This window comes from Carassius auratus, unplaced genomic scaffold (genome assembly GCF_003368295.1).
Source record: "Carassius auratus strain Wakin unplaced genomic scaffold, ASM336829v1 scaf_tig00215205, whole genome shotgun sequence".
Taxonomy (NCBI): Eukaryota; Metazoa; Chordata; class Actinopteri; order Cypriniformes; family Cyprinidae; genus Carassius; species Carassius auratus.
In genome coordinates this window covers 493996-508753 of record NW_020527982.1, presented here as the reverse complement: position 1 = coordinate 508753, position 14758 = coordinate 493996, and the positions used below count along the sequence as shown (strand labels likewise).

The following is a 14758-nucleotide window of genomic DNA, read 5'->3' as shown; positions in this document are numbered from 1 at the left end:
AGGAACAGCTAGTAAGAGACGTTTGAGGAATAGACTGTAATCATACAGCAGAACAGTGTAAAATGGGTTCTTTTACATCCAAACCAGTTCAGTTCATTCCACATATTTTGCATATTTGCCCCCCCCCCCAAGACCACTTATTCTTGTCATATGACTTATAATTTTCTAAAAGAAATTGTGCACGTCTAATTTGGTTTACGGTGCAGTAAACCAAGAAAAAATAAATAAATTCCTGCATTTATTCCTGATTTATTTATGAAATAATTGGTATAGAATCGTTCATAAATTTTTTTTTTTTTTTTGGGACAACATTTAGAATGATTTTACTTCAAAACAGAATTATGCAATTAAACCATTTGCATGTTTCCTAAATAAAGCCCATTAATGTTATTGGATTTTCCACCAAAAATATAGTTACAAAATGAAACAACTTGTGTTTCATGAATAAAGCACATTGTTGTTCTTGGTCCTAGATGTGTATTTATTTAATTCTTTATAATATTGTTCAAACAAAAAATACTGATGTTATTGCTTCTAAAATAAATTGTATTCATTAAATTGTTACGTTATATGCATAAATGTTGTTCTTAAAACATTATTCATTTAAAACATTATTGTTATTATTTTTTAAATGACACAAAAACTTTTTTTTTCTCATATTGATTGTCAGGTTTGAAGCTCGGGATGGAGCGTGATGCTTACGTCATGATTGCAGAGAAGGGAGAAAAGCTCTACCATATGATGATGACCAAGAACCGCCACCTCATCAAAGACCGTCGCAGGAAACTCACCACTGTACCCAAATGCTTCTTGGGAAAGTAGGTTTTGAGCATTATGTAATGCTTTTATGAGATTCTCATTTACAGAGTTCACTTTATGACTGGTCAGTTCCCATGCTGGAGACTGGCTTTTTCTGCGCTGCGTGTGACAATTCCCTCGGCTGCTTTTACACCATCTGACTGTCTCCTGAATATCTTGCAAGTCATCCTAATCCAAAAGGCCTCTGCATGAATGAAAATGCATACGCACACACACACACACACACACACTCACTTAGCGCTTGTAAATGCTTTCCCAAGCTCACTGCCAAGCACCCCATTGGACACAGACATTCCCAGCAAAAAAGCCTTCATTAGAGAGAAATCTGCATTCAGTCTCTCTCTCTCTTTCTTTCTGTGTATCTCTCTTCATTTTTCTCTCTTTCTTTCTCTCTGTCACTCGCTCACCCCGTCTTTCAACACCATGAATGAACAATTCTATTCAATTCTATCGAGTGCTATGTACGCCATTAAACTTCCAAATACTGTGTGAGTGCCTGTGTGTGTGTTTGCCAGTTAAGAGGAGAGATTCCTCACCAATTCAAATTCCCTTTTTGCACTGCACTAGAAGATAAGGGAAAAACACTGTGGTCAATTTAAAGCTATTATATTGATGCAATCTAGTTTTAAATACCCGCAAAAATTCACAAGTTCAGAAATGACTGAGCCTCATTATATCGATTCATAAATCTGCAGGACCTTTCTTCTGTGCAGTTTAAGGAGCAACTAACTCAAAGTAGCTTTGCTGCTAACTACATTTTCAGTTGCATGGCTAGCTCAAGTTTAAAATGGTTTAGCTTTTACAGTCACAAGCTGCTTTTGCCAGTGAATAACAATATTGTGCAGCGAGCTGTTTTTAAGAAAACAGAACTAATCACACTATCAGTTTCTCTCGTGTAAGTGCATTTCAGTTGGATTCAAATAAATCACTGAATCATTTTTAAACTCGTTAATTCATTAACTCATTAATTCATAATTTTTATTATTATTTTGTAGTAAGATGCCACTGTTTCATTTTTCCGTCTCAGTTATAGACCTAGTTTGATTTATTTTACAAGAATTTTTTCAGTTCACATAATTTGACTTGGACTAGATTTAAAGGGCTAGTCTGACTGTAGTTCAAATACAGTTAAAGAAACACTTCTGCTGAAGTGGCTTAAAAGTGAACTGTCACTGGCCTCACGGCCTCAGCTGTGCTGTTGTTCTCCTGTCAACACCTGACTGGATGAATGTGGCCCTGCTCCCTCAGAACACAATTATTTGTGCGTTTCAGCCTCGGTGGTCCAGGTGAAAGCAGCTGTGATTGGCTCTGTTGTCCGCTGGCTTGCGCATCAGTCTCAGAATAGAACACAATCCCACTCCTTCCAGGAACAGCCAAGCTTTTCAGCTGTTAATATGGACAAACGCTCTGCTACTGCTCAGACTCTTATCTCTGGTTCTTTCTTTGTCTTGCTTGAACCACAGTTCATTTTCCCCATTGTGCTTATTTTGAAGAATTGACTTCAAAATATGATGAGATTTTTTGTTACTTAAAAATATATATATTTTTTGATGTAAATGTTTTATTTCATTTCATTTCAAACTGCAACAACCTAAAGATTTATTGGCATGGAAAAAAGCTTCATATGGCCGAAGCATGAAATGATAGTTTTTAGTTCAGCACAACTAAAGTTCTGTTGAAAGCATCTGCTGTCTGTATTCAGAGAAAATCATTTTGACCTGTCCCTCAGTTTGCAAAAACGAGCAAAAAGTTGCATTCATGAGACTGGTATGATAAAATTGTAATAACACACATTTTTCTATGGAAGAATGAATATAAGTGCTTTTATAGATATGCAAGCTCCACATTTGTCTTGCATTTCTGAACTCTGCAGGGTTATTTCAGGAAACATTTATATTCTATTTAATTAATTATTATTATTTTTACAAACTGATGGACAAATTATTTGCTGTAGTATTCAAGCTTCACTTGTGTTCAGTAAACTGACATCACATCCTTGTCTGTCAAATTCACACATGTATACATCGGACAGATATAAAAGTGTAAGAAATTTTCACACACACATGTACAGGGGGTGCATTAGCTGTGGAGAATATTAATGAGTTACATAAACACTAATTAATTCATCCCGGGACGCCCCCCTCCACCCCTTCCCTTCCCTGCTAATCTGAATTGGGACTTATGTAATCACAGCAGACTCAGTGTCTGTTTCATTTCACTGCCCTCTCCTCTCTGAACTTCCTCTGCAGAGCTGCACATAAAGGCTTTGTAAGCAGTCCGCAAGATCTCCACATAACCCACATCATAAACATTTATTGTTTGTATTTTGTGTGAAAGGCCGGATTATGTGATTGCAACACTTTTATTGAGATAAACATTGGCCTTTTTTTTTTATTAGTGGTTAATGCTGCTGCTGGAATGCATTTGTAGTTTCTTAATATTCTCTTCTTTGTGGTGTTTTCTGCTCAGAAACTGTTTCTGTTTTGGGGATTGTACTTGTAAAGACCACAAACTTGACAGTGGTCTCAAATCACACCCACTGCTCACATACACACATATATATATTTAGCTTATATCTCTGGAACCATATTAGCAGCAATCAAATGTTGTTCCTAAATCAAATAGTCAGAGGCATTTCCTTTTCCATCATTTTAAGTATCCTGAAAATCCTTTCAAACTTGTTTTTTCTGTCCGATTCGCACAAGATTCACTGTATGTAATCTAAAACCCCTCAAGATAAAACATTATTAAAGAACGTTTGATTAGTCAGAGAGTTTTGCAGATTGATATGTGGCTAATTGACTAATTGACCTAAAGCTTCTGAATGAAAAGTCCAGGTGTAACAAAACTTAAACATCAGAATGTCACATTTTGGAAAATGTACAACTGTGTTAAAACACAGAATCAATATGATCTGCAATATTGTTCACAATTATGCTCATTTTCTCTCATGTTTGTTGTTGCAAGTATACAGATGAGTTACATAGACAAGTGGTATTAGCTTGTATTGTTATCACTGACAAGTGTTTGATGGTAAATGGTAAAGAGGTATCAAGGTTAAGTAGTTTAAGAGTTCATTAATTGTGCATGTCGTCAGCTGATTTGGAGGTCTAGTCAGGTGAGGTGTCTAGTCTGGTGAGACATGAATGGAGAATCTGGTCTTACTGGACTGGGTGGATGTGGGGCACCTTTGGCACCTGCATCTTCTCTTCTCCTCCTGCTCCATCTGTTAACACATCCTTTCATCCGACCCCTCTCCCCTCACTGCTGTCGTTCAACATTTCAAGGACACACACACACCCTTCTCACATTTCCTTTAAGGCGTCTTAACTGTTTATACTTTGCTTATTTCTGTCCCTGAATCTAATGGGATTCACAGTTTCTCACGCATCAGTCATTCACAATTCAGGCATGTGATCACACACGACGTTAGATTCACAACTAAACCACCTCAGACATGCAGTTGTTGAAATTCCTCGCCAGGCCTCATCAGAACCCGTTTATAATTAAATTACTCCCCTTGAAAATTTATGTTGGCAGTTGATCAGACTAGCTAGTGACATATAGTAGCTACAAAAGTGTGTGTGTGTGTGTGTGTGTGTGTGTGTGTGTGTGTGTGTGTGTGTACAATTGTGCTGTTTAATATTTTTGTGAAAAAGTTACATTTTCAGGATACTTTAATGCATAAAAAGTTCAAAAGAAAAGCATTTATTTGAAATAAAAAAATATTTTTGAACGTTATAATTATTTTACTGTCACATTACTGTCAATGGAATGCAGCATGATATCATCGTGATTTGTGTTCTTTGTGAACTTTTTACCAGTCTTGACCAGTCATTCTGCAGGATTGAATCAATCCAAGTTCCCAAGTACCTTTGACTAGTGGCTCATAAATCCCTTCTTTTATCATGCAGGCAGCATTATTATGAGCAGGCTGACACTGCTGTTGTCTCTGTGTGTCCTCAGTGAGTTTGTCTCGTGGCTCTTGGAGAGTGGAGAGATCAGTAAGGCTGAGGAGGGAATCAACCTGGGTCAAGCTCTCCTGGAGAATGGCATCATCCATCATGGTAAGAAAAGTCAAACAAGTGTCATTACCTTGATTTGTTGGGCATGGACCATGATATCACAATAGTATAATTATGAAATTCTTCAGGGTGCTAATTAAATGTGAATGTGGTACTATGGTATATATTTTCAAATACCATACAGTAGTTGGAATACAAAACCTTCATATTTTTCAAAATTGACGGGTTTGTTGGTTCCATGAGGATCTGTCGACATACTGGAAGTGCTATAGGCTATAAATAGCTACAAAAACAAGACTTATGATAGACTGGTCAACCATTGTGACCCATCACTGTACTACTTCTATTTGTAAGTGCTATTGCTTCATTCAAATCTATTATTCTTTTTATTTTTCTGTCCTTTTTTTCTTTCAACCTACATCACCTCCAGTTTTTAAAAAAAATTTTTTGAGCATTTGTAGGTTTCATCACCAAAAAGTAACTGCTGTCTGTGTTCTGTTTTTGTATTTTTTTTTGATACACTCTTGCCAAATGAAACGCAATCCATTAACTGTTTATACAAACGTTGGCCTGTTCAAAATCACCATTTGACAGATTTATACTCTACAAATCTGGCATGTATCCTTGTTGGCTAGCACTCACTGAGATCCCCAACAGATGATAGGCAGTCTGGATAGTAACATGACATGAAATCTGGTAGAGAACAACATTCTTCTGAATAATTCAAGAGGTGTGGTGCTTGCCTGAGATTCGGGGAGCATCATACCTCTATTTTACAGCCAGGGAATTGTAACTGACAAACACCAGAAGGGATTGGAGTGATACATTCAAGTATAAGGGCTCAAGCACTCAATCAATAATATGGTGACCGCATTCAAGGGTAATGCAAAAAGGCTTTTGTGGAGCGATAGCACTCACACACTTCAGTTCATTACAGACCTCCACATTCATGTTTGTCAGCCTGAGTCCAAAAGTGAGAGAAGCATTTACATCACAAGCTCAATTCCTGCACACGGTGTTGTTGTATGCTAGAGGTGAAGTTTATGGTTTAAGCATGAGCTAATAAGTGTATCTATTTGTGTGTTTTCCACTATAGTGTCAGATAAGCACCAGTTCAAGAATGAGCAGGTGTTGTATCGCTTTCGGTATGATGACGGCACGTATAAAGCCAGGAGTGAAATGGAGGACATCATCTCAAAGGTATTTCCCCCCCTAATACTTACTAAATATGATAGCTCATGTACAAGCTTACATGAGATAAGGTAAATATCCTTTTTTGCAATGAGCTCAGTGAAAGAATCAATCCAGTATGGCGACAAAAGCAATTTGATTATAAATAAGTTTACATTTCATTAAACAGTGAAAAGTATGTGTGAGTAAAATTTAAGTGTAATTTAAAATGCATTGTTTTCTCAGTATGTGTCTGTGCTATGATAACACCAAACTCTACTGGAAACAATTGAGAGTCAAGTTTGTCATGCACCGCTGTTTGTGTAGGCCGTTTAGATCAGTTTACAGGTTTAGTCTGCACAACAGAACAGTATCTTGAGTGCATATGCTCCTCCTCAGTAATTAACAACTACAAAATGGTCTACTTAACAAATCAGTCAAGAAGTGATTTAAACCGTAAATGAAATGCTGAAAGAGATGCAGCTGTTGGCGAAATTCTTTACAAATTCTTTATATGAGTGTGTGTTTCCAACAGGGAGTGAGACTTTACTGTCGTCTCCACAGCCTCTTTACACCTGTTATCAAGTAAGTGACACATGTTTTATAACATACTTCACACTCAACAGACAAAAACATGACTTAATTCACACTGTCATTAAGGTTTTAAGATGATCTGTAAGTTTCAGATGGTGTTTTGTTAGCACCCTTTCCTTGCACATGGACAGTAGCAGTACATTTGATTTATTATTTATTTTAAAATTAAATCCCGTTTATAGTTCAAACATCTTTTGACATCAGATACAAATGCTTTTTAATAAACAGCAGTTTAAATTAAACGGTCATAAAAGATTAGATGCATTTGTTTTTACTTTATGGATTCACCATGGCCAGCTGCACATGACAGAGTGGGTGCGTGTGTGTGTGTGTGTGTGTGTGTGTGTGAGGACTGCAGAGTCGTATTGCTTTTCTGTCACCAATCTCCTTTGATATCTCACACAGTGTGAGGAGAGGCCACTGAACTGCAGTTGTAACCAACTCTGATCTCAGATCCACAAAATAACACAGAATGTGTTACTTGCCCTTTAGCAGATGCTTTTTATCTTTTAGAGCGACCCCTTTCAGTCCATGTCACTAATTACACCACACTAATTGCAAGGACAGACCACCCTGGAGCATCTGGGACCTAGTGGAAATAAAGGCAGAAGATATTTCCAGATGATTGATCTCCATTAGCTGGGCTTAAACTCACAACATTTGCCATTCAATCTTTCAGTACCAGCTTCAACACAATCAACGTATTTTGACAATCCAAGATATTTCCTTTGCCATTATATCAATTATATTAGAAGTACAAGGCCTAATCTTGGTTTCTCCAGTGGTTTATCTTGTTAGAAATGCCCTGCTCCTGTGCTACTCTTGTAGTCAGATGTTGTTTATGTTAGCATCAGGAAAATTGTGACCCTTTTCAACATCTTCTTTATTTACAGAGACAGAGATCATCATTTGAAAACCTTCAAATCTGTCATACCAGCTAGCAAACTGGTGGAATGGCTTGTGACACAGGTAACATGAGGACGGACACACACACACACACACACACACACACACATTCTTACACATACAGTATGGCACGTTGTTGCATAAAGATGCACACACAAACACACTCCTTTTTCACTTTCTGTTCAACTGTCAGCTCATTGTTTTGGGGTTTCTGTACACAGTTTATATTTATTTACAAACTTATCTTCACAGTTATTCCATTATGTCATGTCATTCCAAACAATGAAGTCATTTAACAGGGTTTTCCTTCTTCAGGGTGACAGCGCAAACCGTGAAGATGCAGTGACCCTTGGTGTTGGACTCTGCAATGCTGGTTTCATGCACCACGGTTAGTCTCTATGTTCACATGTCTTCGTATAAAATCATGATGAGGTTTTGGGTCAGTTATTGTTATAATATCAGCAGACTTTAAAGAGTGTGATAAAATACTTTTAGTTTCCCAGATTTTATATGAAAAAATAAATGTGCCATTCAAAAACTTGAAGATTAATGAATTACTGTGTGATTAATGTGTGTGTGTGTGTGCACTTGGAATGGTTCAATGCTGAGCACAAATACTGAGCATGGGAGAAATACTTCGCCACATGTCTTGTGACTTTCACTTCACTTTGCCTTTAGTGGCATCAGATCAAATTGAGAAATCTCAGATTTTGCCATTTCGTGGCCCTTTCTGTTTGCCGTTGCTACACGTGGTGTCCAGAGCAAAGCTTTGAAGCATGGCAGTGTTTGTGTTTGAGAGAGAGTGAAAGAGTTTTGACTCGTGGCAGCATTAGACCAGTCTTGGAATTATAATGCAACTTTAATTTATCTAGTAGTTGTGCAGTGTTTTTTAAAGAGCAATAAGCCCCAAGAAGCCGTGGTTTACAGTGATTTTGAACAGCTAAGGGGCCCCTAGTAACAATGTGATTTTTATAGTATTGTTTGCTGTTTTAAAATCAATGTTAACCACAGCTTCACAGGCTTATTGCTTTGATAAAACGGCTACTATATATACCTGTCAAAGTTTCGTAAAATAAACACACCGCATCAAAAACGTAAAAATGTATTAATAAATAATAATTCTTACGATGTAGCTATTTAGTTCTTCAGCTAAGTTTAGCAGAATTATTGTCAAGTGACACAGATGATGTGGTGCAGTGTAGTACTAATGTAACAAGGTCAAAAGTGAATGTTTGTATAGACTCTCTCAATCATCTTTTTTTTTGTCTTCATTCATTGATCAGTGCATTAAGTGCAGCCAGGGGCGATTCTAGGATTTTTTCAACTGGGGGGCACAAGAGGGGCCACGATTAATACAGAGGGGCCAGTCTTGTGTTGTTTGAACTGTATATCCAAATCATTTCAAGAGTTCAGTAACCTTTAAAATCAGTAATAAACAGTGATACCCTATTATATTTTTAATAGCAGGTATTCACTGCTCTAAAAAAAAAATCAAATACAATTTGTATTAACTTTTCACTTTACAAAAGTGAAAGAAAAACTGTAATAAATAAAATAATCCAATGTATGAATAGTGTACAACTCACAAATAATAATAATATAATTTATTTATAATAGCCTTATATAATATATATATATATAATAGCCTTATTTATATAAATGCAGAATAACATTAATAATTCATAGAAATAAATACACAATTAATTAATTAATATAACTAATATAAATTTAATATAATTTCATTATATGTTTTTTGTTTATTATCCACATCCCATTCAATTTGCATAGTAGCAGTTGCAGTAAATTTGCATTGATGAATAAACAAAATCAACTTATGTCAAGGCTAATTAATCTTGAGCATATTGATTTAAAAATATCATATATCCATACTTTATTAGAAAGCTACTTGTTCAAAAAGGTACCTTTAATTTAACATGTAAAATATGTGGATCCTATAAAACAGTTTAGAATAGCTAAATTAGTCCAGTGTTATTTAAGTATTATATTTATTTTGATATTTAATCATGCATTAAATAATTATGTATGATTTTTTTGAGAATGTTTCTGGGTGTCATCAAATGACGTTTTGTCAATAACTTCTGTGAAGGGGGGGAGAGAGAGCTTTCCAGGGTGCAGACAGCAATCGCTGAGCACCATGGTGATTTAGAACGGCAACTGAATTTATTAGGAATCTACAGACGCAAATAGACTAAAGGTGTAGAAAAATAAAGACCTATATGTGTATTTTGGACTTTTTTTCACCACAAGTCTGAAAGAAGACAGGTTACTGAAGACAAACAACCCCAAATCTCAAAATTGACCAGTAAAAAAAACGATGTTTTTGCATGTCTCACCCATATAGACTTTAAAAAAAAAAGTCAAGTGTGGAGCGTTTAAACATTACACGATTTGTTTCGTCACCTCACTTGAGTGAAAAAAGTCGCTAATCGACTGCATGATTCAATAATGACTTTATCAGAATTGCTATTATAGTTTTTTTAAACCATTGCTTTAAATTGCGTTGTTGCCTATATCGGCGCGTTCGGCCGAAAAAAAAAAAAGTAAATCGTAACGCAGTAAACCCCTTTTACATTCAGCATCAGAGGAGCATAGTAAATATAATGATTAGCATCTTGGTCTGCTCTAGGAGATAACATCCGAAAGACGTTAACGTTAGTACCAAACACTTCTTGCACTGCAACAACTCGCTAATCGAAAAACATAAGCTATTTAAAATAGGTGCTTTTTTCGTTGGAAAACAGCAGCTCGCTATTCTTGGTCCTCGTTGAGGAGCATCGCGACGCAATCATGAGTTATTTACTAAACTGAAAGATTATAATTTGAATTTGTGAGTGACAGACAAGTAGAAGGGTGGGGGCACACTGGGGGGCCAATCAGTTTTCAGGAGGGGCCAGTGCCCCCATGGCCCCTCCCCTGGCTACGCCACTGAGTGCAGCACAATTTTACAGTTTTGTGTTTTACAGTTATGGCTTTTTTAACAACACACGGTTTGTGTCTGTCAGACGTCTCGTGTTTTTGAACAAGAGAAATAGAGAGTAAAATGAAGACAGATGACTGTGTTTTAGATGTAAACAGCTGTTGCAATAACATCTGGGCCCTCTGATGGAACAGAAATAGTCACAATAGTAAAAAAAAAAAAACTTTTCTGATGAGATACACATGCTCGTAGACACAAGCCTCCTGTCCGGGTTATAGAAGAGTTTTGCAGTCATGTCGGATCTCGACTTCCAAAACAATCCACAGCAATATTTTGCTTGGAATTCACAGACAGAACAGCCTGTCCCTACAAAGTTCCTGAAAACACAAATGCGCACACACACACACACACAGTGTCTTCCTGAGAGGGGAAAAAAGCACACTTGCACATGCCAGACTTCCTGTGAAATCCTCTGCCTTCATCCTTCACCTCAGATTTGCCCAAACATCAGTCCCAACAGACATCTTGAGTTATTTTGACGGGAACTGAAGGGTAATGCAGGCGACTCATTTCACACTGTCAAATCATTTTGCCATCAGCAGATATGATCAGCACTGTGTTAAATATGCTTTGTTTTACCTGTTTATAAAAGTGTAAAACAGTTTTTTACACTTTAATTCAGTCTTAAAATCAATTCCAACTTTGCCTTGCAGTCCTGGAGAAAAGCGAATTTAAGGATGAGTCACAGTTTTTCCGCTTCTATGCCGATGAAGAGACGGAGGGTACCAGCTCCAAGAGTAAACAGCTTCGCAGTGACTTCAAACTCATCGAGAACATCCTTGCCAAATCCTTAGTGGTGAGATACACAGACACAAACACAGCAGGGGTCTCTCCCCTGTGGAACTAGCAATGCTGCTAACTTAACCATGTTTTTCAGTAGCTGAACTTATTTCGAAATGCTGTAGCTTTTGTAATAACACGAGCGTAATGTTTATATGTCACATTATAATATTGATCTTCTATTGGTCACATATGAAACTAAAACTAAAATAAAGAACAGAAATAAGACAAAAAGCCCTTTACAGAGATGTTAACCATGTTCTGCTTTAGCTCTTAGATAATAAAAGCCCATCTCATGTGTAGCTGTGGAGAAACTGTGCATTCTAACCTTGTTATGATCTAGGACCTAAAACCAGTGTAACTTCTATCCATGACAATGCATTTATCATCTGGGCTGACCTATTAGCATGCAGCTGTGGAACATATGAATTATTGGGTTATTTTTAGAAGAAAAGACTACATAGCTCACCCTAACCTGTTAATACCAAACAGCTTTTAGACTACAGGATGCACGGCTTGTTCACACATTTGCACAAATGCTTCTGCTCTCTCACTGTGACATAGAGCTGCTAAATAATAATTTGAGTCCTGAAAGTAACACATTCTTTTCCATTCCGTTCTGCAGTTATTTTGGGAGGTAACCATCATTATAAAATGTTTGACCCTTGTGCTGATATAGTGTTTCTGATGTTCGTGTACAGATCTATCCTGAAGAGGAGGACTATGGGTTTGAGATTGAAGAGAAGAATAAGGCCATCATAGTGAAGAGTGTGGCCAGGGGCTCATACGCAGAGGTATGACCTTGGGTAACCGCATCCTGGTTCTCCACATTTCTCTGCCCTATACAAAAAATATCAGTGACAAGGCATACCCCAAAATACATGTTAATGGCTGGCTTGAGTCTCATAGTCTGCCACATTTGGGATTTCCCCGAGTTAGCTGTGTTTTCTTTCTTATAAGACATTTCCACCTAAATGATCCATATATATATGTATGTATGTATGTATGTTAAAACCTAAACGACACTTTTCACTGTAAAATCATAAGTCACATTTAACACTAATTCATTAAAGTGATACTTTATTACTTTATTTTTAGTAATAGTGTATAATCAAAAAAAGGCTTAAAAAATATTTAAATGTAATTGCTAAATTACTTTTTTTGTTAGCATAAACATTATATTCATATTTGAACTACGCAATTTGATAAAACCTGTCAATAAAATGTCCCAGTAAAAATTCACTCCAAAACACACTAAGTAATATGCTTTAATGCTAAAAACAACATGTTATCAATGCTGAAAGCAGTTGTGCTGTCTAATAGTTTGTGATTTTTATTTTTATTTTTAGGATTCTTCTAGGAAAAGCATTTCTTTGAAATATTTTGTAACATTATAAATGACTTTGCTGTCACTTTTAACTAATCAGTTTATGAAAGTATTAATGTCACTTTTGAATCTATATTGAGTGTATAATATTTAAGAAATTGTTTAATCAAATAATAGTAAAAGTAATTGTCATTCTCCACAAAGGTTACGCAACACATGCTAATTGCTAGGGGTGGTTAAACTATTATTCTAATTATTCTGAAAAAAAAAGCAGTGCAAAAACAAACAAACAAATCACAATGATCAGACTTTTTTTAATGCAAAATATGATTTCTTATATTTTTCTTTAGCTTTTGGAGTGAATAATGTCTATTGAAGGAGGACCTCTTCATTTCGAGTGCATTATTTTCAGTGTAAGGGGGTATTTGTGGTTATGATCTGTACAGCTCTGCCAGATCTTGTGGAAGATTTATAGATAAAAATGGTTAAGATCTAAACCACCACTAATTTTATCCGCACTGTTAGACCTTACGTGTGACCTTTTGTCCATATCAAAGTGTCACACTGCTGCTCACAGGAGCATCTGCAGAAGATGAGTGTGATTGTAATGGTGATTCTTCCAGTAAATAAATGGAAGTGCTTTATGTCCTGACACTTACAGATCATGCATCGGGTCCTGGACATGCTTGCTTAATTCATTCCACTCGCTCTGTCTTCACAGCTCTGCTCTCTGGAGATCAGAGAGAAGCAATTAAGAATGTCCCATCATATTCTTCACAGAGTCCTCACACTTCCCTTTTTCCCCCCTTCTCTTTCCTCAGAACTTTTCCATCTTTTTTTTTTTTTTTTTTTTTTTACAGTTTTTTTTTTTTTCATTTCTTAAAGCTTACAATTGTTTAAGGCTTTCAGTAAACTTGTCTCTTTTCTCTTCATTCCTTCTTTCCTTTGTTTCTTTCTTCCTTTCCTCACTTCTGCTTTCTTCCATCCTGCCATTCATTGTTTACTCTTCCTTCCTTTCCTTGCTTTCTTTCTTCCTTGCCCTTGTTTTCTTCTCTTCCCATTCTTGTACTTTCATTTTTCCCTTGTTTTCTCTCCTTTCAACCCTTCTTTCATTTTTTGCTTCCTGCCTTTCACTAGTTTGCTCATTCCTATTTTTTTCCCTTTCTTTCTTCCTTACAATCACATGTTTTTAATAGCACCTTCAAATGAGCTGCTTGGTAATTGATTATATCTTATCTGATGATATTATCTATATCTGTAAATATGAATATAATTGTAATGTATTTATTTGATGTATGCCTATTTACAACTGGCCGGGGACTACAGCTGGAAATTAGCCTTAGAGGCTAAAGCTGCTCGTTTTATGAAAGGAGACTGTCCACGTTATTATAAACTAATAAACTAAATTAAACTAAAGGTTTTTAAGCTACATAAAACTCTTTTTGTCATAAAAGTGTGATGTTCTCTCAGTTATGTCTGCCAATCCTCTAATACTTATTAACAAATCACTCATCTCTCTTCCTCTCTGTCTCTCTTACAATCCTAATGCACAACGAATAAAATTGTTAGGAGTGAAACCATTAGATTTTTTCCCCCCCTAATTTATTTATTGATTGTCAGCTGGATCTTTGGTATTTATTTCCTTATGTTTTCATGTTTTTTCTTTGGTGCAGATGGCAGGCCTTCAGCCGGGTAGAAAGATCTACTCCATTAATGAGGACTTGGTGTTCCTGAGGGCCTTTTCTGAGGTGGAGACCATGATCAACCAGTCTTTCTGTATACGCCGCAGTCTCCGATTGCTGGTGGCCACCAAGAACAAAGAGTGAGTCCACGTTCACGGCAGAAATCAGATACTTATACGCAGACACAGACGTGTGAAATGTAGCCAGGTACAGTGTAAAATGACTCTTCTGGTATTAGAGTTACATGCAGGTGAGCAGCACACTGCAGAACACTGTTTTCATTCATGTTTAAACATGCTGGCACTTTTTATTCCTCTGACATTTTTATGTGCCCCAAACAGTGATGTTCTTGAAAAAATCTATTTTGCTTAGTAACACAGAACACTTCTAGTAAAACAACACTCCTGCTCATACGATGTTAATTAAATAAAATGGCCAAAAGAGCCTAGCTTATGTG

At 36.4% G+C, this 14758-nt stretch overlaps 1 protein-coding gene across 2 annotated transcripts in view; it reads left to right on the top strand.

Annotated features, from left to right (window-relative positions):
- Positions 1-14758, top strand: part of LOC113093914 (phosphatidylinositol 3,4,5-trisphosphate-dependent Rac exchanger 1 protein-like) — a 68399-nt gene that overhangs the window by 35644 nt on the left and 17997 nt on the right. For both annotated transcript variants that reach the window (XM_026259497.1, XM_026259498.1), the window contains exons 10-18: positions 671-818; positions 4786-4886; positions 5941-6044; positions 6550-6599; positions 7502-7577; positions 7830-7902; positions 11166-11308; positions 11994-12086; positions 14293-14441. In XM_026259497.1, the coding sequence (XP_026115282.1) occupies positions 671-818; positions 4786-4886; positions 5941-6044; positions 6550-6599; positions 7502-7577; positions 7830-7902; positions 11166-11308; positions 11994-12086; positions 14293-14441 (937 nt within the window). The remainder of the gene's footprint in view (positions 1-670; positions 819-4785; positions 4887-5940; positions 6045-6549; positions 6600-7501; positions 7578-7829; positions 7903-11165; positions 11309-11993; positions 12087-14292; positions 14442-14758) is intronic.